Here is a 24,785-nt window from a genome sequence, read left to right as displayed (position 1 = left end):
GCACATATACATACACAGAAACACGCACATATACATACACAGAAACATACACTTATACATACACAGAAAGACACACATATACATACACAGAAACACACACATATACATACACAGAAACACACATACACAGAAACACGCACACACAGAAACAGATACACAAACATGGGGAGGCAATGGCCTTGTGGTATTATCGCTGGACTATTAATCCAGAGACCAGGCTTATGACCTGATTTTGAATCCCACCATGGAAGATGTTGGAATTTTGGTTCAATAAAAATCTGGTATTAAGTATCTAACTTTGAAACCATTGTCGATTGTTGGAAAAACCCATCTGGTTCACTGACATCCTTTAGGGAAGGAGATTGCCATCCTTACCTAGTCTGGCTTACATGTGACTCCAGACCTACGGCAATATGGTTTTAACTGCCATCTGGGTTATTAGGGTTGGGCAATAAATGCTGGCACTAGCCAGTAATGCCCTTACTCATGAACAAATCCAAAAAAGACACACAGAAACTGACACACATGAACACACACACACATACACACACACACACAGAGACAGGCATGCGCACAGATACACACATACAAAACACACACACGCGCACACAGACATAGACACATACGTGCATACACACACACAGAAATGCACTACCACTAGCACTATGCACTAACACAAATGCACTAACTAATATAGACCCATATTCCCATAAAACATATACACATTCACACACAGTCCTTGACACATCATACATATACTCACACAGACACAGAACATAGATACAGACACATGCATGTGCACACATGCATAACTATATGCGCAAACCCCAACAGATATACATGCCTACAGCATAGGCACAAAGATTTGGATTCAAACCCTAGTCTATAGACAGTGAGGCGGAGGAGGAAATGGGCAAACAAATGTGTACAATGGGTAACATAGGATGATTATTATGGGGGACTTAATTATCCCAAAGTGGATGGGTCATTAGAGGTTAGGAGAATGGAGTCCCTCCAATGTGTACAGGGTTCCTTCCTAACCCAGTTTGCAATCAGTTCTTCAATAGCCAAAGGAATATTTGGACTATATTGGGGAATAACTGCGAGTGGTGGTAGTGAAATGGCAGAAGTATGAGAGAAGGATTAACAGTCAGTAACTACGAGGGAGAAACACCAGGAATGTGACGGTGGAAGATTAGCTCAGAAATTTCATATGAAGAGGAAAAGTCTTAAATCAACTAACCAGACTCAACCAGGATAAAATTCTGGCCTGAACAGATTTGTGTTGAGATAATTAATATGACTGTCCTAGCTGAGTATTACCTTCAGCACATTCTCCTCCCTATTGCAGAGCAGCCCAGGATCTGCCTGCCTCGCAACCTCCGACAGAAGGTGCTGAAAGTGGTGGGAGAGACAGTGAACCTCATGATCGCCTTCCAGGTGAGCAGTCTCCCCAGATCAATAACAACACTTGATAAAGACACCAGCTCGCATTCCCATTCCCCATTCCCCTGTGTCCTCTGTCTGACAAGCTCTCCCCTTAGTCCCATTCCCCTGTGTCCTCTGTCTGACAAGCTCTCCCCTTAGTCCCATTCCCTTGTGTCCTCCAGAATCATTCAGTACGCAGGAGGCCCTTCAACCCAGAAATATACTACTAGCTGCACTAGTTCTACTTTCCCGCACTAAACCCATCGGCTTGAATTTATGACACTTCATGTTCTCTTGAAGTACTCTGTAAAGGTTATGAGGTTTCTTGCTTCAACTATCTTCCCATGCAGTGCATTCTAGATTCCCACCACCCACTGGGTGAGAAAGGTTTTCTTCAAATCCCCTTTAAACCTCCTGATTTACACTTTAAAATTGTGTCCCCTTGTTATTGAGCTCTTGACTAAGGGGAACAGCTGCTTTCTGTTCACCCTGTCCGTGCCCCTCAACCTTATACACCTCTATCAGATCGCCCCGAACCTTCTCTGCTCCAAAGAAAACATCCCAAGCTTATCCAGCCTCTCTCCATCACTGAAATGTTCTGTCCCAGGCAGCATCCTGGTGAATCTCCTCTGCACCCCCTCCAGTGCAATCACACACTTTCTATAGTGTGATGACCAGAACTGCATTCAGTATTTCAGCTGTAGCCTAACCAAAGTTATTCACAGCTCCAACATAACCTTCCCGCTCTTATAATCTGTACTTCGATTGATAAAGGCAAGTGTCCTGAATGTCTTCTTAACTAGCTTATTAATCTGTCCTACCACTTGCAGCGATCTGTGGACAAGCACCCCAAATTCCCCCATTCCTCTGAGCTTCCCAGTGTCCTGCCATTCATTGAGTACTCCCTTGTCTTGTTCCTTCTTCCGAAGTGCATCACCTCCCATTTCTCAGTTTTGATTCTACCTGCCACTGATCTGCCCATCTGACCAATCCATTTATATCCTCCTGTAACCTAACACCTCCCTCCTCACTGTCAACCACCCCATCAATCTTTGTGTCATCCTCAAACTTACCATCCCTCCCACACTCTCCATCGTTATGAATGTCACCAACAATAAGGGTCCCAGCAGTGATCCCTGTGGTATGCCACTGCACACAGGTTCCAGTTACACAAACAACCATCTACCACCACCCTCTGTCTCCTGTCACTAAACCAGTTTTGGATCCATCTTGCCAATTTACCCAGGATCCCATGAACTTTTATTTTGTTCATCAGTCTTCCTATGTGGGACCTTGTCAAAGGCCTTGCTGAAATCCATATAAACTACATCAACTGTCCTACCCTCATCCAAACACTTGGTCACCTCCTCAAAGTTCATGCCTAACAAATCTGTTTGATCTCCTTCTGACAAAACCATGCTGACTATCCCTGATCAAACCTTGCCTCTCTAAATAGAGATTAATTTTCTCCTTTGCTATTTTCTCCAATAGTTTCCCAACTACTGGCGAAAGACTGTCTAGTCTACAATTCCCTGGCCTATCTCTACTATCCTTGCTGTAAAGTGAACCACATTAACAGTCCTCTGGCAACTCTGTGGCCAGAGACAAGTTGAAAATTTGGATCAGGGCCCCCATAATTTCTGTTTTTAAATCTGCCAAAACCTCCAATTCTGCCTCGCTTCTTATATCAAACTGGTCAGGACCTTCACAGTCCATCTTCTCAAATTCTGTGCTTGTATCTTCTCCTGAGTAAAAACTCGGTACTCATGAAGTACTCATTTAACACTGTACCAATGTCCTCTGGCTTCAAGCACAGATTGACCCTCTTGACCCCTAATAGGCCTTATACTTTCCCTGGTTATCCACTTCCCCCCGATATGTTTGTAGAATATCTTGGGGTTGTACATAATCTTGCCTGCCAGCATTTTCTATGGTTCCACCCCCACCCTCCACATCGCCCCTTCCCCCCACCACCCCAGCCCCCACCACCACTTTACTCTTCTAATTGTTCTTTTAAGTTCCATCCTGCGTTTCCTATATTCCTCCAGGGACACTGTTGTTTTGCTCCCTTTATATCTGTTATATATCTCTTTTCTTCCTTTTTATTTAGTCCTGAATATTTCTAGATATCCATGGTTCTCTGGGCTTATTGATCCTACATTTCACCCTAAAGGGAAGATGTTGGGCCTATATTCTCCCTGTTTTTTAAATGCCTCCCACTGTTCTGCTGTAGATTTACGCTCAGGTAGCTGATCCCAGTCTGGGCCCAATCCTGTGTTATTTTAATAAAAACTGCCTTCCCCCAATCCAAAACCCTTTTTTATAGACCATCTTTTTCTCTTTCTCCATAACAAACTTAAACATAATGTTGTGGTCGCAATCACTAAAATGCTCCCCCACTGTCACCTTGAAAACTTGTCTGGTTTCATTCCCCAGAATTAGATCCAGCACTGTACTGTCCTTTTACAGGACCATCTACACACTAACATAAAAAAGCCCTCCTAAATACACTTCAAGAAACTGTCCCCTCCAAACCCTTCACACCACAATTATCCCAGTTAATATTGGGGAATATTATCCTCTTATATAATTACCCAGGTATTTTTTTCATACACCTCAATGAGTTGTCCACATATCTGCTCCTCAGTTGCCTGCTGACTGTTTGTTTGGGGACCTAGAATACGCTCCCAGCAAAATCACTGTCCCCTTTTTAATTCTAAATTCTACCCACAAAGCCTCATTTGAAGACCTTTCCAGGATGTTATCCCTCCTTAGTGCAGTAATTGACTCCTGAACTAACAATGCAACACCACCTCCTTTCTGATCCTCCCCTTCCTGCTCTGAAGATCCTATACCCCGAAATGTTGAATTACTGGTCCCGCGCTTCCCTCAACCACGTCTCTGTGATGGCAACAACATCGCAATTCCATGTCTCAATCCACGCCCTTCACTCGTCTGTCTTATCTCTAATATTCCTGACATTAAAGTCAAGGCCATCCAGCCTCACCTTCTTTGAGACCCACATGACTGAACCTTCTCGGTCTTGGTCCCTTTACTGTATGATGCTGTGCCCCTACTGTACTAACTCATTGTGTTCTCTGTTCCTAGTGAACTAGTTTATACTCCTCCCAACAGCACCCTCCTGTTCGTCCCATTCTAGTTCAGGTGCCGGCTGTCCTGCTTGTACAGGTCCCACCTTCCCCAGAAAATATTCTTAATGATCCAGGAATGTAAAAGCATCCTTCCTGCACCAGCTCTTGAGCCACACATTCATCTTATCTGTTCTCTTAGTTCTATACTTGCCAGCATGTGGCACTGGGAGTAATCCAAAGATTACAACCTGACAGGTCCTCCTTTTTAATCTACTGTTTCACTCCATGAATTCTTGATGTAAAACTTCATCCGTTTTTCTAACTATATTGTTGGTACCAATGTGTATCATGACCTCCGCCTTATCACATTCCCCCTTCAGTATGCCTTACAGCCATTAAGTGACATCCCTTACCCTGGCACCAGGGAGGCAATGAACCATACTGGAGTCACATCTGTGACAGCAGAAACCCCTCTCTGTTCCCCTAATAAAGTCACAGTGTGGAGAAACTTTATTAGCACCAATCCTGTACAGAATCATTTACCCCCTTACACCCAAGGATTGGTAGTTACTCCATTCTCCTCCCTCAATCTAACATACTGGGGAAGAGACATACCACCTCACCGACTTCAATACTCGAAAGTTGTCGTAGTGGGTGACTTTAACTTCCCCAATATTGACTGGGACTCCCTTATAGCAAGAGGCTTAGATGGGGCAGAATTTGTTAAGTGCATCCAGGAGGATTTCTTGAAACAGTATGTGGATAGTCCAACTAGAGGAGGGGCCATACTGGACCTTTCATTGGCTAATGAGCCTGGCCAGGTGACTGACCTTTCAGTGGGAGAACATTTTGGAAACAGTGATCACAACTCTAAGCTTTAAGACATAAAGACTTAAAGAATAAAGATAAGAACAGCAGAGGAACCGGCCCATGGTACTGTGCCGAACATGATGCCAAACTAACCCCTTCTGCCTGCCCTTGGTCCATATTCCCCATTCCTTGCATATTCAAGTGCTTATCTAAAAGTCCCTTAAATGCCCCTATTGTATCTGCCTCCACCAGCACCCCCTGGCAGTGTATTCCAGACTCCTAATACTTTGTGTAAAAAGACTTGTCCCTCACATCTCCTTTGAACTTTCCCCCTCTCACCTTAAATGCATGCCCCCTAGTTTTAGACATTTCAAATCTGGGGGAAAAGATTCTGACTGTCAACCCTATCGATGTATCTCTTGATAAACTTCTGTCAAATCTCTCCTCAGCCTGCGCCACTGAAGAGAAAACAACCCAAGATTTCCTAGCCTCCCCTTTTAGCTCATACCCTCTAATCCAGGCAGCATCCTGGAAAACCTCTTCTGCATCCTCTCCAAAGCCTCCACATCCTTCCTGTAATGTAGCAACCAGAATTAAACACAATACTCTCAGTGTGGCCTAACTAAAGACCTATAAAGCTGCAACACGACATTCTGACTCTTGAACTCAGTACCCTGACCAATAAAGGCAAGCATACCATATGCCTTCTTTATCACCCTATCTACTTGCATGGCCACTTCCAGGGAGATATGGACTTGAACCCAAGATCCCTCTGTACATCAGTGCTGTTCAGGGTCCTGCCACTAACTGTATACTTTTCCTTAGTATTTGATTTCCCAAACTGCAGCACCTCGCACCCACATGGATTTAACTCCATTTGCCATTTCTCTGCCTATATCTGCAACTAATTCATATCCTGCAGTATCCTTTGACAACCTTCTACACTATCCACAACTCCACCGATCTTTGTATCATCTGCAAACAAACTAACCCACCTATCTACATTTTTGTCCAAGTTATTGATATATATCACAAACAGCGGCGGCCCTAGTATGGATCCCCGTGGAACACCACTAGTCACAGACCTCCGGCCAGAAAAATACCCTTCTACTGCTATCCTCTACCTTCTTTGGGCAAGCAAATTCTGAATCCACGTGGCCTGTCACTGTAGACCCCATGCATCTTAATCTTCTGGATGAGCCTACCACGACAGACCTTGTCGAAAGCCTTACTAAAATCCATTTAGACAACATTCACTGTTCTACCCTCATTGATCACCTTCGTCACCTCCTCGAAAATTCACTCAAATTAATAAGACATGACCTGCCCCGCACAAAGTCATGCGGACAGTCCCTAATTAGGCCATGCTTTTCCAAATGTGTATAAGTCCATTCCCTGAGAGTTCTCTGTAATAGCTTCCCAACCACTGATGTGAGATTCACCGGTCTAAAGTTTATCCCTATTATCCTTATTTCCCTTCTTGAACAGAGGAACAACATTAGCTACTCACCAGTCCTCCGGGACCTCTCCAGTGGCTTGCGAGGATACAAAGTTCTTGGTCAAGACCCCAGAAATCTCTTCTCGTGCCTCTCTCAATAACCTGGGGTAGATACCATCAGGCCCTGGGGACTTATCCACCTTAATGCTTTCCAAGAGACCCAATACCACTTCTTCAGGCTCCACACAAATCTCAGTATCCTTTATATCCTTCTCCTGGATAAATACTGATGCAAAGTACTCATTTAGGATCTTACCCACATCCTCTGCCTTCAAACCTTTACCCTTGAGTGGTCCTACCTTCTTCTTAGTTATCATCTTATTTTTAATGTATGTATAGAATGTCTTAGGATTCACTTTAACCCGACTTGGTAAGGCATTTCATGACCCCTTCTTGCTCTCCTAACTCCCTGCTTGAGTTCTTTCCTGTTTTCTTTATAATCCTGATGGGCCCTATTCAAATTTAGCTTCCTAAACCTCACATATGCTTCTTTTTCCCTTTTGACTAAATTCACAACCTCCCTCATTATCCAAGGGTCCCTTACCTTGCCATCCTTGTCCTTCCTCCTTACTGGAACATGCTGCTCCTGAACTCTGATCAGCAGGTTTTTAAACAACTCCTACATGTCAAATGTGATCTTATCTGATAACAGCGCCTCCCAATTAACACTCCCTAGCTCCTGCCTAATACTGATGTAATTTGCACAAGCCCAAATTTAGTTCCTACCCGCAAGATCCTGACTTATCCTTATTCCCAGTTGTCTTAAAGGTTAGAGTTGTGATCACTGTTTCCAAAATGTTTTCCCACTGAAAGGTCAGTCACCTGGCCAGGCTCATTAGCCAATGTAAGGTCCAGTATGGCCCCTCCTCTAGTTGGACTATCCACATACTGTTTCAAGAAATCCTCCTGGATGCACTTAACAAATTCTGCCCCATCTAAGCCTCTTGCTCTAAGGGAGTCCCAGTCAATCTTGGGGAAGGTAAAGTCACCCACTACAACAACTCTGTTTTTATTACACTTTTCCATAGTCTGCCGACATATTTGTTCCTCAATGGCTCAGTGGTTGTTGGGGGGGCCTATAATATAATCCTCTCAGAGGGATTGCACCCATCTTATTTTTAAGCTCTACTCATATTGCCTCAGTGGATGAGTCCTCCAGTATGTCCTCTCTGAGGGCAGATGGAACATTCCACCTGATCAGTCACGCAACTCTTCCACCTTTTACCTTCCTTTCTATCTTGTCTAAAACAACCAAAGCCTGGAACATTGAGCAGCCAGTCCTGTCCCCCTCTCTCAACCAAGTCTCTGTAATGGCCACAACATCATAGTCCCATGTACTGATCCAGGCTCGAAGCTCATCTGCCTTGCCTATAATACTCCTTGCATTAAAATAAACACACTTCAGCCCATTAGTACCGCTGTGTTCATTCACCTGTCTCTGCCTGTCCTTTCTTTCTGATTTACTGGTCTCAACATCTACTTTCCCCTCAATCCCTCCACTTGCTAACCTGCTGCTCTGGTTCCCAGCCCCCTTCCACTCTAGTAGCACGAGCGAATCTCCCTGCGAGGATATTGGTTCCCCTCCTGTTTAGGTGCAATCTGTCCCTCTTGTACAGTGGTCTCAATGATCCAAGAACCTGAAACCGTGCCTCTTGCACCAGCTCCTTAGCCACACATTCATCTCTTCTATCTTTCTGTTCCTTGCCTCACTAGCACATGGTACTGCTATTAACCCAAAGATTACTACTCTCGAAGTCCTGCTCTTCAGCCTCTTTCCTAACTGACTGTATTCACTCCGCAGGACCCCATCCTTCTTACTGTTTATGTTGTTGGTACCTATGTGCACCAGGACCTCTGGCTGTTCACGCTCCCCCTTAAGAATTTTGTGCAATCACTTAGAAACGTCCTTGACACTGGCACCAGGGAGGCAGCACACCATCCTGGAGTCTCGAACACAGCCACAGAAACAGCTGTCTGTGCCCCTAACTAGTGAGTCTCCAACCACTATCGCTTGCTTGGATCCTGCCCGACCCTGCTCCACAGCAGAGCCAGTTGTGGTTCCACAGGCTGCTGCTATTATACTACCCTGAGAGGCTATTGCCCTGCCAACAGTATCCAAAACAGTAAACCTGTTAGAGAGGGGATTGGCCACAGGACACTCCTGTACTACCTTCCTGCCTCTCCTGGTGGTCACCTATCTACCTGACTGAACCTCTGGTGTGACCACCTCGCTGTAACTAGCGTCTATCACACTCTCTGTCCCCTGTGTGCTCCTTGGTGTGTCCAACTGCTGCTCCAACTGAACCACACTGTCTGTGAGGAGCTGCAGCCGGTCACCCTTCCTGCAGACATAGTCGTCAGGGACACTAGGCTGCTCCCTGATGTCCCACCACTGCCCCAACTGCCATCTCTGCCCCTTTACACAAAGAAAGATAAAAGAATCTTACCTTGCCTTTACCTTGCTTGCTGTACTCACCGAAGCCCAGGATTCACCTAAGCCCACAATTATACCAACTAGCAGTACTCCCACCACACAGCAGACCCTTTCAAACTATTTTTCTGGTAATTTCTAATTAACTGGTTACTTAAATTACAATGCAATCTTTACAAATAGACGAAGTAACTGCTAGGCTACAACAAACTTTCCAACAGCATCTCTCAATCCGTCTCTTTTTTTATTGGTTAGAGGAGGAGGGAAGGATGAAACATTATAGTAATGTAATGTTTGGAGCTTACCGTTCCTTGACACTTGGTTCTTCCTTACTCCGCTGATCGGTCATGGTGACTGTACCGGCTTCTCCCAGAATACTCTTCAGTGAAGTCTCTCTGCCGCCCTCTATTGGATGAGAAAATACTCTAACACTCTGGGGTTGGAGGGGTACGCACTCCACCATTCTGGGAAGGGCATACCCTCTCACTCACTAATACCTTGGGGGTAGAGATCCCTCTCAATCCCAACACTGACACCCTCTCCCAGACTCTAAAATACTAGCAATGCACATATACTCCCACTACTACTCTAATGCTCTTGGAATGGGGAAATACACACTTCTCCCACCCTATTGCCTAAGTCTGACTAACTCTGTTGGAGTGTCAGTACTGAGAGAGTGCTGTACTGTCGAAGGATCAGTGCTGAGGGAGTGACACACTGTTGGAGCGTCAGTACTGACGGAGTGCTGCACTGTCAATGGGTTGGTTCTGCGAATTTTGGGGTCGCTCTGTCAAAGAGTCAGCACTGCACTGTCAGAGGGTCAGTACTGAGGGATTCACACATTCAGCCCTTCACACCTGCTCTGCCATTCAGTAGGATCATGGCTGAACCATCATTCCTCATGTCCACTTTTCTGCCCTTTTCCTGTAACCCTTCATTCCCTGACTGATTAAGAATCTATCTCAGCATAAATATACACAAGGACTCTGGCAGGGTGTTCCAAAGACTCTCAACCCTCTGAGAGAAGAAATTCCTCTTCATCTCAGCCTTAAATTGGAGCCCTTTTTTCTGAGATTGTCCTCTGGTCCTAGACTCTCCCATGAGGGAAAACAACCTCTGAGCATTTACTCTGTCAAGCCCCCTTAAGAAACCGACATGTTTCAATGAGATCACCTCCCATTCTTCTAAACTCCAGTGAGCAGAGTCCTGCCCTGTTCAGGCTTTGCTCATAAGACAACCCCTCCATACCAGGGACCATCCTAGTGTACCTTCTCTGAACTACCTCAACTGAAATGATATCATTCCTGAAATGAGGAGATCAAAATTGCTCACAGTACTCACAATGTAGTCCCACCAGCACATTTTACAATTACAATAAGACTTCCCTGCTCTTATAATCCAACCCCTTTAAGACAAGAGTCTACACCCGAAACGTCAGCCTTCCTGCTCCTCTGATGCGGCTTGGCCTGCTGTGTTCATCCAGCTCTACACCTTGTTATCCCAATATTCCATTAGCCTTAATTACCCGCTGCACCCATGTGCTAGCTTTCTGTGTTTTGTGTACAAGTCCCTTTGTGTTGTAGCTTTCTGCTGTTGAATTTAAATAATATTCTGTTCTTTAGTTCTCCCTTCCAAAATGAACAACTTCACATTTTCCCACATTGTACCCTATTTGCCCTCCCCTCTATCCAGTCTGGTTGAGTTTGTCAAAAAGCTAATAAATTAGTTAGATATGATTTCCCTTTCATCATACAGTAATCTCCTTGATTAGATATGATTGTTCAAATGCACTGCTATTACATCCTTAATAATTGATTCCAATACTTTCATAACAATAGATGTTAGGCTAATTGTTTTTTACCTTCCTGCCACACCCTCCCCTTGAATGGGGGGGGGGGGGGGAGGGCGGGGTGTCATATTAGCAGCTTTCCAATCCTCTGGTACTCCTTCAGAATCCATGGAATTTTGGAAAATTATAACCGATCCTCTCACTATCTCTGTAGTGACTTCTTTTGGGATCTTAGACGCAAGACCTCAAGGCCAGGGGACTTATCTGCCTTTTAACCCATTAGTTTGCCTAATACTGCTTCTGTAGTGATGGCACGTAATTCCTTCCAGTATTCTATAGTATTAATGGGATGTTCAAAATATTTTCGTCTGTGAATATTGATGCAAGATATCAATTAACCTCCTCTGCCATCTGTTCCCCATAACTATATCGCAATGGCCTGGCCTAACCCTCAATGCACATCATAGATTGTAGAATCCCTACAGTGTGGAAACAGGCCCTTCGGCCCAACAAGTCCATACTGACCCTCAGAACATTCCACCCAGACCCATCCCCCTAATCTACACATCCCTGAACACAATGGGTAATTTAGCATGGCCAATCCACCTAACCTGCACATCTGTGGACTGTGGGAGGAAACTGGAGCACCCGGAGGAAACCCACGCAGACACAGGGAGAATGTGCAAACTCCACACAGTTACCCAAGGGTAGAATCGAACCCGGGTTCCTGGCGCTGTGACACAGCAGTGCTAACCACTGAACCACCATGCTGCTCTGGGGTTCCAAAGGGGTCCTCTGGCTCCATCTCTGTACTATGTGCAGGGTCTCTCTGATCTCTAGTCTGAATGAACCCTCTTCACGGGTCCTATGGGGAGTGATAGTAAAGTCCCTGCTAGTGTATCTCCTGTGAGATGTGGTTGTTTGACATGAATTGTTGCTGTGATTGACTGTACAGGGCAAGCCCAGACCAGAGGTCAGCTGGCTGAAAGATGGACAGCCTCTCAATCTGCAGAACATCACAGTCCGTAACAGTGACAGCGACACCATTCTGTTTATCCGCAGTGCGGAGCGTGGACATTCAGGAATCTACCAATTGAAGGTAGAAGTTGAGAGCGCCCAGGACACAGCCAGTATCCACATCCAGGTCATAGGTAAGTCCAATCACTGACAGCACACTGCAACTTTCACAAGCAATTCCCCTGTCAGTTAGGGTCAGCACAGGGTTAGATACAGAATAAAGATCTCTCTATACAGTCCCCATGAAACTCTCCTAGGTCAGCGACAGCATGAGGTTAGATACAGAGTAAAGATCCCACTACATCGACCCCATCAAACACTCCCAGGACAAAGCAGCCCACTTTATTGGCACCACATCCACTCCCTCCACTATCCAAGCTTCAGAGCAGCAGTACGCATTATCTACGAGGTGCAATGCAGAAATTCAAAGATCCTTAGACAGCACCCTCCAAACCCATGATCACTTCCATCTAGAAGGGCAACAACAACAGATACATGGGAACAGCACCACCTACAAGCTCCCCTCCAAGCCACTCACCATCCTGACTTGGAAATATATCACTGCTCCTTCAATGTCGCTGGGTCAAAATCCTGGAATTCCCTCCCTAAGGTCACTGTGGGTCAACCTACAGCACATGAAGTGCAGCGTTTCAAGAAGGTAGCTCACCACCACCATCTTCTCAACGGCAGCTAGGGATGGGCAATAAAAATGCTGGCCATACAGCGATGTCCACATCCTACAAGTGAATAAAAAGAAGACACAGCGTAAAGGTGCCACTACATTGTCCACTTCAAACACTCCCAGGACAGGGACTGAATGAGGTTAGTTACAAAGTAAAGCTGCCTCAATACTGTCCCCTTCAAATACTCACAGGACAGGAATTGCATGAGGTTAGATACACAGTATAGCTCCCTCTGCACTGTCCCCATCAAACACTCCCAGGACAGGGACAGCATGGGGTTAGATACAGAGTAAAGCTTCCTCTACACTGTCCCCATCAAACATTCCCAGGACAGGAGTAGTTATTGCATTGCTGCTGTTTGCTCAACGTAAATTAATGCTGGGGTGATTACAACCAATGAGGCCATCTCAAAGACCAAAGCATTTTATGATCTGTGGTGATGTGGAAGGTAAAAGGTTGTTTGGAAATTAGTCAGACATCTCATAAAAATGTCTCAATAACCTTGGGTCTCAAACCTGTGGAAGGATATTTTCTCTAACTGCTCTGATCCCTTTCCAGGGAATACGACCCTAGTTTGGATCATCTCCCCTCATGTTCTAAACCTTGGAGCACACGTATCATTGTAGTAAATACACTGCTGTCTCTGAAATGCCACAATCTCCTTCCAAAAGTATGAGGCCCAGAGCAGCTCCCAGTGACTCCGGGGATGGTTGAAGCAGGGCTCTGTACAGCCCCAAAATAAAAGCCAGAATTCCATTTGGATTTTTCGATTATTTTCTGGACATGTTCAGGATATTTTAATGATCTGTGTAGCTGGAGCTACCAAACATTTGTTCATCCACTGCTTTTCCCCATTTAAAAGGACACAAGTTTCCTTCTTTTTGGATCCAGACTGGGTTAGCCACATTGCAATCTAATCAGCTCAAAATTTTACCCAATCACTCCATCTACTGAGAGTTGCTGAAAAAGAGACATGTTGTCTTCTTGTACTTGTCAGGACAGATGTAAGAATGGAAAATTTCAAACAATCAAAACAATTTTTACTGCAGGAGAAAAGTTCTTGAGAGTTGAGTTAGTGGATGCTAATTGGTTGACAGGTCAGCGCTGATTGGGCACTGAATTGAAACTGTTTCAACCCTTTGAAATTTTGCATTCTTGCATCAGTCCTGATTGAAGTTTGGTATTCCTGTATCCATCCTGATGGAAGTATGGCATTCTTGCTTCTGTCATGATGAATTCAAGATGAAAAGTCTTTAACAACTCATCTCTCCCTTCAGCAATACTTGGGCACTTGGTTGTGCAGAACCTTTAACTATTTCATCGTACTTTCATGCTTCTATCCATCAGAGTACTTACTCTGCTGTCTGGTTTCAACACAGTTCCCTGTGGGCTATCACTGGTCACACTCTACTGGTTATTCTACCCGCTCAATAGCCCTCCCTTCCTCTCCAGGTACTCAGTCTGTTCAACTACCAGCTCAGCCTGAGTGAAGGACATCCTACAACCATAGAGACCTTCAGTCATATAATGCAAAAGAGGCCCTTCAGCTCATCAAATGTGGACCACCAGAAATACTCTAACTCTACACTTGGCCCACTTCCCCCCAGTAGGCCCAGGCAGTGCATTCTAACCCACCACCCTCTCAGTGAAAAATACCTTTCCTCAAATCCCCTCTAAACCCCCTGCTTTTCACCTTAGAATTATTCCCCCTCGTTATTGCCCCTTCAGGTAAGGGGAATTGTTGCTCTCTATTCACCCTGTCCATGCCCCTCAGAATCTTATATACCTCTGTCAGGTACCCCTCAACTTCCTGTGCTCCAAAGAAACAATCCCAAACTTATCCAGCCTCTCTTTGTAGCTAAGATGCTACATCCCTAGCAACATCCTGGAGTATCTCCTCTGCACTCCTTTCGTGCAATCACACCCTTCCTGTAGTATGGTGACTAGAACTGGACACAGTAATCCAGCTGCAGCCTAACCAAAATTCTGTTCAGCTCCAACATAACCTCTCTGCTTTTTTGTCTGTGCCTTGACTGAAGTGTCCTGTATGCCACCTTAGCCAGAACTTTGGTCTGACCACAGCTGGATTACTGGTCCCCACACTATAGGAAGGATATCATTGCACTAGAGGGCATGCAGAAGAGATTCACCAGGATGTTGCCTGGAATGGAGCATTTCAGCTTATGAAGAGAGTCTGGATAAGCTTGCATTGGGGGTTTCTTTGGTACAGAGAAGGTTGAAAGGAGACCTGATTGAGGTGTATAAGATTGAGGAGCATGGACAGGGTGAAGAGAAGAAGCTGGTCCTCTTAGATGAAGGGTCAATAACAAGGGAGCATGTCCACAGTGGTTCTTACCAATTTTTGTAGATGTGCCATAGAAAGTATCCTATCCAGATGCATCACAGCTTGGTATGGCAACTGCTCTGCCCAAGACAGCAAAAAATGTGAAAGCAGCCAACATAATCACCTGGAGATAGCAAGAGCTCCAGATGCTGGAGTCAGAGTCAATGTGTGTTGCTCCAGCTCCACACCGTATTGAGCCAACATAATCAAACACCCCTCCCACCCTGATAATAAAATACAAAACTTTGAGAAAACTTACCAACCGATTTAAGAACAGTTTCTTGCCCGCTGTTATCAGACTTATGAGCAGACCACTCAATATATTAGAGTTGGTTCTTTCTCTGCACCTCTTTAGCTGTAATACTATATTCTGCATTCTGTTCTATGTACTTATGTAAGGTATGATTTGTCTGGTTAGCAAGCGAAACAGTACTTTTCACTGTATCTCAGTACATGTGACAAGAATAATAAATCAAATCAAAATCTATTAATCCTGTCCCAACACCTTCAGGGATTGGACAAGCACCCCAAGATCCCTCTGTTCCTCTGAGTTTCTTACTGTCCTGTCCCATCTGTATAATGTTTCATTCAGACCTGCATCGCCTCACCTCAGGAAGGATATGGCGGTCTTGGACAGGGTTGCATATAAAAAACGGATACTGGGACTGAGAAGATTAAGTGAGGCAGCCAGACTGCACAGACCTGTTTTCCTTCGGTAGAATGTCCAGGAAAAGCTAGAAAAAAAACTGAAAGTTAGGTGTTTGCCATCAAATTAACATAAAAATCAGGAGCAGGGCTGAATTGGCCTGCTCCACCATTCAATATGATCATGATTGATTATCGAACTCAGTCCCCGGTTCCCATTTTCTCCTCATATCCTTTAATCCCTTTAGTCCTAATAAGTATATCTAACACCTTCTTGAAATCATTCAGAGTTTTGGCCTTAATCTGTTTCTGTGGTAGAGAATTCCACCGGCTCACCACTCTCTGGGTGAAGACATTTCTCCTCATCTCAGTCCTAAATGGGGTTACCCCGCATCAATACTTGTGAGCCCAGCTGCTGGACTCCCTGGTCACCAGGAACATCCTTCCTGTGTTTACCTGTCTAGTCCTATTAAAGTTTTATAGGTTTCTATAAAACTTCATTCTTCTAAATGAAGAATTTATTTAGAAATTGCAATATAATTGCAATTTATATTCTTCTATAAATTCTTCATTCTTCTAAACTCCAATGAATGTAGTCCTAACCAATTCAGTTTCTCTTCATACATCAGTCAGGATTCAGTCTGGTAAATCTTCATTGCACTCCCTCCATAGCCAGAACATCCTTCCTCAGAGGAGGGGACCAATCTGCATCCAATACTCCAAGTGAACAGACAGATCAGCTCGATCTAACTGAACAGTATTGCAAAGCCAAGTCCTCTTCTCCTGTACCCACTCTATCTAAGGAGAGCTGCAGTCCCACTTAGATGCAGAGTGAAGTTCCTCTAATACTCAATGCTGGCCCAGTTTTGTTAATGTAACTCACTCACTGACCTCTCCTGCAGTCCGCATGCTGAGTAACTCTCATTATCCAGTGTGCTCTCCCAGACAGGCCAGGACCCCCTGTCGCTGTGAAGATCCGCGAGGTGTGGGGTTTGAATGTGGCTCTGTCCTGGCTACCCCCCAAGGATGATGGCAACTGTGAGATCACTGGGTACACCATCCAGAAGGCTGACAAGAAGACCATGGTAAGAATGTGCAGAAATGTTGTGGGATGAAGGGTGTTAGCAACATACAACAGACCACTGCCACTCTGACCACTGTCAATGCCTCTTACCAGGGATTAGCTTGTATGCTGTGACCAAATCCACAATCAACCTCCAGTTGCTGGGTAACTTGCCCAGGGGTTGATGCAGGACCCTCGATCCAGGTGCTGGGAGGACCTAGCCCAGAGTTCCCAGTGGGGCACCTATCACTCCCAACACAACTAACTAGGCACAAGAAAACAATTTGGATTCTGTCCCTGGCAGAAAGGGGACAGGGGAGATTAGTGGGGAGCAGGAATAAGGAGTGAGGGGAAAGATAGGCAATGAGACATAAACAGGAAAGGGAATGAAATACGAGCAGAATAAAGAAGGAGGAGCGGGATAACTGAGGGCTAGGCAGGGGGGCAGGGTGAGTGGGGGGGGGGGGGGGGGGGGGGGGGGGGGGGGGAGTCAGAGAGGAGTGAGAGTGATTTTGGAGGGGGAAGGGATGGGAGGTTAGGTTGTTCAAAGTTGGGGAGCAATAAGGAAAGACGAAAGGGTGAGTGAGTTGGAGAGATGTAGGAGTGGTGTGTAGTGAATAAGTGGAGGGGAGGAAGAGAAAGAGAGATGGAGGAAGAGGTAAGTGAAGTGAGAGAGGCAGATGAATGAGAGTGTCTGTCTGTCTAGCCTTGGTATCAGCTGTCCCAGGAAGTGCCCAAAACGCTGAACTGACCCTTTCTTACTTCAATAATTCAACTCAACCTGATAAAACCAATCAAGGCCATGCTCTCTCCATTCCCAAACATGCAATCTGTTAATTACCACCAGGACATTGGTGCAGAGGTAGGCCATTCAGCCCACTCTGCTATGCTTGTAAACTGCTATATAACCCTTCTCAACATAGGTCTCATAGAGAATGAGAAGACAAAGTATTTCTCCTTCTCCCTCTTATGGTCTGTGTGCTAATGTCTCCCTCTCTCTGTCTGTTTGTCTGTCTGGAATTCCTTCCCTTACTTACTCTGTTGCTGCTTTCCTTATTCCCTCTCTCTCTTCCTACCTGTGCTGCGCCAGGAGTGGTTCGTGGTGTACGAACGCTGTCGACGGACTGAGTGCTCAGTGTCGGAGCTGGTCATGGGAAATGAGTATTTCTTCAGGGTTTTCACAGAGAATCTGTGTGGTCTGAGTAAGGAGGCTGCTCAGTCTAAGGACAGTGTCTACATCCAGAAGCCAGGTAAGCCTGGAGTAACCGTTGTCATGAGAACCTTAACAGTGCCAGCAGGAGCTGTGAGGCTGGCTGGAAGTGGGGGCTATTCCTGACCCACTCCCTTGTGCAGTCTTGGAGTTTAGTCATGTCTGGGCACTGACTCAAGCTGGAGTAGGCTTGAGTCAAATACCCTGTTTTTATCTGTGTTTCTTATCTCTCAATGTTTGGAATGAGACAGTCACACTGCAATGCAGTCAGTCAGCCAGCTTTACTCAAATGTTTGGGTTATCTCACTGAATTAGGGAAATGGGACATCAGTAAAGTGTGTATTGAAGATCCAGCCAGATTCATCTGCTCCCTAGCTTTTTCTGGGTTACAGTGACAAAGGGTCAGTGTGGAGTCATGGGATGGGGGTGGATCCCAGAATATTCAAGAGGTTAGAGAGCATGTGGCAGAACTGGGGAGAAGGCGTTGTGGGTAACTGCAGTCTCTGACTGTGCATCCTCCTGCTGCCTCACAGGGAGACAGTACAAACCACCCAGCTACAAGGAGCCTGACTTCACTGAGCCCCCCAAGTTCACCCGACCCTTGATCGATCGCTCAGTAATTTGTGGGTACAACGCCACACTGAGCTGTGCTCTGCGAGGAACACCCAAGGTAACAGTTCACCATCAACAAAGAGCAATTCATCTCCAGTCTGACAACTCTCTCTCTCTTTTACTCCCCACCTCCCATCTCACTTTCCCTTCATCTCTCTTGCTCCCTTTGTTTCTCCCTCTCCACAATATCCCAACTCCATCTCAGTTTCTCCCTCTCTACCTCTCACTCCCTTGTCTCACTCCTATCGCATCTTCCTCTGTCCTTATGTTTCTCTCCCTTCCCATCTCTCTCTTTGTCCATCTCACGGTCTGTCACTATCTGTTTCTGTTTCTTCCTGTCAATCCCCACCCAACCAAATTCCCTCATTCTCTAACTCCCTCCTCATTCCCCTCTCTCTTGCTACACCCCATCTCTCTCTCCCTCCTTGTCTTTCTTTTTTCTGTCTCCCTCCGCTGCCTCTCTTCCTCCACCTCATCTGTCTCCCTCCCTCTCATTGTCTCTGACTCTCCACACACCCCCCCACACTTCTTGTCTCTCTCTCTCACCGCCGACTCCATCTCCTTGCCTCTGACTCTCTCCCTCCCACTCATCCATCCCTCTATCACTCGCCCCAGCTCCTTGTTATAGAGTTATACAGCATGGAAACAGACTCTTCAGTCCAACTCTCTCTCTCATCGCCCACTCCATCTCCTTGTCTCTGACTCTTTATCCCCCACTCATCCGTCTCTCTGTCTCTGTTCCTCCTACTCCTTGTTTCTGTCTCTGCCCCCATTCTCACTTTTCTTCCTCTCCTGTCTTCTCAAGTGCTCTTCCTGTCACTGTTCTCATTCTATCTACTTCACCTTCACTATCTCCAGCCCAAGGTGGTGTGGTGTAAGAACCAGCTGGACCTATCTGGTGACCCGCGATACAGGATGTTCAGTAACCAAGGAGTACTGACCCTGGAGATCCGCAAACCGAGCCCCTTCGATGCTGGAATCTACAGCTGCCTGGCTAGCAACCCCCTGGGAGAGGCCAGGAGTGATTGCAAGCTGGAGGTCCGAGGTAAGTGAGGTGTTCAGGGGAGAGGGTGGGAGCTCACTCCATGGGGGATCTAGTCAGGCTGAAGGGAAATCTTGCAAACTGTGTTGCCTCCATACTTTCCCAAATGCTTTCTAACAAATCAATAACTTTTGAAAAAGAAACATACACACACTGGGTCAAAATCCTAAAATGACCTCCCTAAGGGCATTGTGGGTCTACTTACAGCATATGGAACTCAGCGGTTCAAGAACGAGGATGTTGCTGGGGTTGGAGGGTTTGAGATATAGGGAGAGGCTGACTATTTTCCCTGGAACGTGAGAAGCTGAGGGGAGATCTTAGAGAGGTTTATAAAATCGTGAGGGACATGGTTAGGGTAAATAGCGAAGATCTTTTCCCTGGGTTGGGAGAGTACAAAACTAGAGGGCATAGGTTTAAGGTGAGAGGGAAAAGATATAAAAGGAACTAAGGGGCAACTTTTTCATGCAGAGGGTGGTGCCTGTGTGGAATGAGCCACCACAGGCAGTGATGGAGGCTGGTACAATTACAACATTTAAAAGGCATCTGGATGGGTACATGAATAGGAAGGGTTTAGAACGATATGAGCCAAATGCTGGCAAATGGGACTAGATTTATACAGGATATCTCGTCGGCATGGACGAGTTGGACCAAAGGGTCAGTTTCCATGCTGTATATCTCTCTGATTCTGTGACTCTAACCACCACTTTCTCAATGGCAACTAGGGATGGGCAGTAAATAATAAATGATGGATCAGACAGCAACCCCCACATCCTCTGAATAGATAAAACGTTAAAACAGAGTATTTGGTCATTGTCTCAGCGATGGTCAGATGGTGTACTCCGGCACTCCCTCAGTCTTGACCCTTCAACAGTGCAGTGCTACCTCAGCACGGACCCTCTGACAGTGCCACACTCCCTCAGTAATGACCATTCGACACTGCAGCACTCCTCCAGTACTTACCTTCCTGTAGTGAGGTGCTCCCTCAGTATTGACCCTCTGACAGTGCAGCACTTCCTCAGTAATTGCTATCCGATGAAGCAGCACTGCCTCTAAGCACTGACCCTTCAATAGTGCCATACTCCCTCAGCACTGACCCTCTAATAATGCAGCACTCCCTCAGCACTGACCCGCTGACAGTGCAGCACTCGCTCAGCACTGACCCTCTGACAGTGTAGCACTCCCTCAGCACTGACCCTCTGACAGTGCAGCACTCCCTCAGCACTGACCCTCCGACAGCGCAACGCTCCCTCAGCACTGACCCTCCGAAAGCGCGGCACTCCCTCAGCACTGACCCTTTGACAACGTGGTGCTCCCTCAGCACTGACCCTCTGACAGTGCAGCACTCCCTCAGCACTGACCCTTGGACTGCACAACGCTCCCTCAGCACTGACCCTCTGACAATGCCTGCTCCCTTAGCACTGACTCTCCAACATTGCAGCGCTCCCTCAGCACTGACCCTCCGACAGTGCCTGCTCCCTCAGCACTGACCCTGTCACAGTGCAGCACTCCCTCAGCACTGACCCTCTAACAGTGCCCGTTCCCTCAGCACTGACCTTCCTACAGTGCAGCACTCCCTCAGCCCTGACCTTCTGACAGTGCGGCACTCCCTCAGCACTGACCCTCCAACAGTGCGGCACTCCCTCAGCACTGACCCTCCGACAGTGCGGCACTCCCTCAGCACTGACCCTCCGACAGTGCGGCACTCCCTCAGCACTGACTCTCCGACAGTGCCTGCTCCCTCAGTGCTGACCCTCTGACAGTGCAGCACTCCCTCAGCACTGACCCTCCGACAGGCTTTGTCCTTTCCCTGTGGGTCTTGGCTGGCACTTCAGTCCACTTGTTGACAGGTCTGGACTATTCCAGGAGATTCTGTGAACTCTGAGTCCCAGCTGTTTGTAAACACTGGTCATTGCCTTGGCTTGCTGTCTTTGTCCTGTTGTTCTCTGTCTGAATATCAGTCATTAATCAGTTGTGTTTTATTTTTGCAGTGCCATAGTAGCCTACCACAGGTCTCCAGCAGGCATTGGAGGTAAGCTTTAAATTATGGAGGAGGGGGAAAAGGACGGGAGAAAATGAATGAAAAACTACCAAGTGAGAGGGAGGAAGGCAGAGATAGTGGGAGGCAAAACAAGACTTTACATTCGTACATTACCCTTTACATAAAATGTCCCAGAGTGTAATGTGGCAGTGCCCGGGAGGTGTAGGTTGGGATGGGAATCCAGGGCTTTCAGGGACCAGGAAGATACTGACAAGGCCACCACTGGTGAAGAGTTTAATATCTGTGTTGGGTATAAGGACAGAGATCCTAGATTTTGCAGGCGATCATAGATAGGGAGGCCTGGACTATAGAGGGATCAGAATGCAAGCATGAGTTTTTTAAAATGCAAGTGCTCTATAACTGCATTCTGAGAGGTCAGCAGGATGGGGGGAGTGATCAGTGAAGAGGGGTCGGGGTGAGTTAGAACATCCCTAGCCCAGGTGTCCAGCGGGTAGAACACAGGATAGCAGCCCAGGGAGTATTGTAATAGATATTTCTAGAGGAATAAATATTATGGATAGTAAGAAGCTTTTTCCCAGAGTGGGGGACTCAATTACTAGGGGTCATGATTTCAAGGTGAGAGGGAGATATACGTGGAAAGTTCTTTACGCAGAGAGTGGTGGGTGCCTGGAACGCGTTGCCAGCGGAGGTGGTAGAGGCGGGCACGATAGCGTCATTTAAGATGTATCTAGACAGATACATGAATGGGCAGGGAGCAGTGGGGTACAGATCCTTGGAAAATTGGTGATAGGTTTAGATAGAGGATCTGGATCGGCGCAGGCTTGGAGGGCCGAAGGGCCTGTTCCTGTGCTGTAATTTTCTTTATTCTTTGTTCTTTGAATAAAACAAAGATGAGGACTTCAATAGGCACTCAGCTGAGCTAGGGCAAAGTCTGGCAATGTTGTGTGGTGGAAAAAGGTCATTTTAGTCATCTCATAACTACAAGATGGGGATCTCATCTCGTGGTCCAAAGTGATAGCAAGATTACAAACTTTGCCAGGGAGCAGGATCCAGATTTGAACAGATTGAGAACAAATACAAAAGAGTTTATTTTGACCTTTGACAAGGTCCCTCATGGCAGACTGGTACAAGAGGTGAAGTCACATAGTATCCGGGTGAGCTGGCAAGATGGATACAGAACTGGCTTAGCCATAGGAGATAGAAGGTGGTGGTGGGAGGATGTTTTTCGGAATGGAGGGTTGTGACTAGTGATGTTTCACAGGGATCAGTGCTGGGACGTCTGCTGTTTGTGATCTACATAAATGATTTGGAGGAAACTTAGCTGGTCTAATTAGTAAGTTTGCGGATGATACAAAGATTGATGGATTTGTGGATAGTGAGGAGGATTGTCAGAGGATGCAGCAGGATATAGATTAGCTGGAGACATGGGCAGAAAAACAGCAGATGGAGTTTAATCCAGGCAAATATGAGGTGACGCATTTTGGAAGGTCAAGTACAGGTGGAAATTATACAGTGAATGGCAGAACTCTTAGGAGTATTGATATGCAGAGGAATCTGGGTGTGCAGGTCCACAGATCACTGAAGGTGGCAGCGCAGGTAGATAAGGCAGTAAAAAAGGCTTATGGCATGCTTGCCTTCATTGGAAGGGGCATTGAGTATAAGGATAGGCAAGTTACGCTGCAGCTTTATAGAATTTAGTTTGGTCACACTTGGAATATTACGTATAGGTTCTGATTACCACACTACCAGAAGGATGTGGATGCTTTGGAGAGGGTACAGAAAAGGTTTACCAGGATATTGCCTGGTATGGGGGACTTTAGCTATGAAGAAAGGTTGGATAGACTCGGTTTGTTTTCACGGGAATGCAGGAGGTTGAAGGGTGACCTAATAGAAGTTTATAAGATTGTGAATGGCATGGAGAGAATGGAAGTATGAGGGTGGAGGAGTCAAATCACTAGGGGACACAGGTTCAAGGTGCGAGGGGGGAGGGGGTGAAGTTTAAAAGAGATGAGTGCAGCCAGGTTTTCACACAAAGGGTGGTGAGTGCCTGGGACGCATTGCCAGAAGAGGTGGTGGAAGCAGACACAATAGCAGCATTCAAGAATCACCTGGTCGAATACATGAATAGGAAGGGAATAGAGGGATACAGATCCTGTAAGTGAAGCCAGTTTTAGTATGGAAGGGCAAAATGTGTTGGCGCAGGCTTGGACGGCCGAAGGGCCTGTTCCTGTGCTGTATTGTTCTTTCTTCTTTTATTATTTTAGTTTCATTCATGGGATTTGGTCATCACTAACTTGGCTGGCTTTTACTGCCCATTGTAAATTATGCTGGAGAAGGGGAGAAGTCTGGAAGGATTAATGGGGGACAAATAAGCTGGGGGCTGTAATCATTTGGGATGCTGGCACAGTGATAATTCAGGGAAGAATTATGAAACCTCGGGAGTGCAGGAGGGAGTAAGTACCTTTAGACACTGTGTTGAAGTTGTTTTTGTCAAAGTCCTGTTTGCACCAATGAGCTGTGTTTTAGATTTCAGGCCTGGGTTCACCGGCTAAGGATACAGAGGAAGACAATCACCCCAACATGAAGGCTGAAGTATTGGAGAGGACGGAGATGGTGAACCTCAGCCAAGTGTTCAGTCTCCAGGTTTTCGATCTCTGATTGGAGTTATAGCGTTCCTACCAGACGTCCAAAGCCACCCGGCTCTGAAGTTCTCTCTCTCGTGTGTGTGTGTGTGTGGGCGCATTTTTAGTCAACCTGAGGCTCTGATATCACCCAGTTGTGTCATGGTTTTATTCTTGAGTATGCTCCTTCTCTTGCAGTTACCCAGAACCTTCTGAGTGTGATTGCACAGAGAGTGACCATTAAAGGACATCACCCTCTGTTCCTCCCTGTTCCCAGGACGATGTGTGTCCAGTTGCACTGTGTGTGTAATGATTTGTAAAACTCTCCACTACATTTCTGAAATAAAGAGTTTTCTTAGCAACACTGCAACCTGTCTGATCACATTTGGTTCCACACACTCCATCCGCTCAGTGGCTCAGTCCAGTTAAACAAAGAACAAAGAAAATTACAGCACAGGAACAGGCTCTCCGGCCCTCCAAGCCTGCGCCGATCCAGATCCT

General features: G+C 46.2%; 1 protein-coding gene across 1 annotated transcript in view; it reads left to right on the top strand.

Annotated features, from left to right (window-relative positions):
* mybpc3 (myosin binding protein C3) overlaps positions 1–24,602 on the top strand; it is a 64,947-nt gene extending 40,345 nt beyond the window's left edge. Inside the window, exons 22-29 of the mRNA XM_048607273.1 lie at positions 1,352–1,440; positions 12,004–12,199; positions 16,683–16,822; positions 17,891–18,050; positions 18,544–18,680; positions 19,481–19,667; positions 21,653–21,693; positions 24,190–24,602. Coding sequence (XP_048463230.1) covers positions 1,352–1,440; positions 12,004–12,199; positions 16,683–16,822; positions 17,891–18,050; positions 18,544–18,680; positions 19,481–19,667; positions 21,653–21,660 — 917 coding nt within the window. The 3' untranslated portion in view covers positions 21,661–21,693; positions 24,190–24,602. The remainder of the gene's footprint in view (positions 1–1,351; positions 1,441–12,003; positions 12,200–16,682; positions 16,823–17,890; positions 18,051–18,543; positions 18,681–19,480; positions 19,668–21,652; positions 21,694–24,189) is intronic.
* The last annotated feature ends 183 nt before the right edge of the window (positions 24,603–24,785 follow it).

This window comes from Rhincodon typus, chromosome 17 (assembly GCF_021869965.1).
Source record: "Rhincodon typus isolate 14 chromosome 17, sRhiTyp1.1, whole genome shotgun sequence".
In the NCBI taxonomy this organism is placed as follows: domain Eukaryota; kingdom Metazoa; phylum Chordata; class Chondrichthyes; order Orectolobiformes; family Rhincodontidae; genus Rhincodon; species Rhincodon typus.
This window is presented reverse-complemented; position numbering and strand designations above follow the sequence as displayed.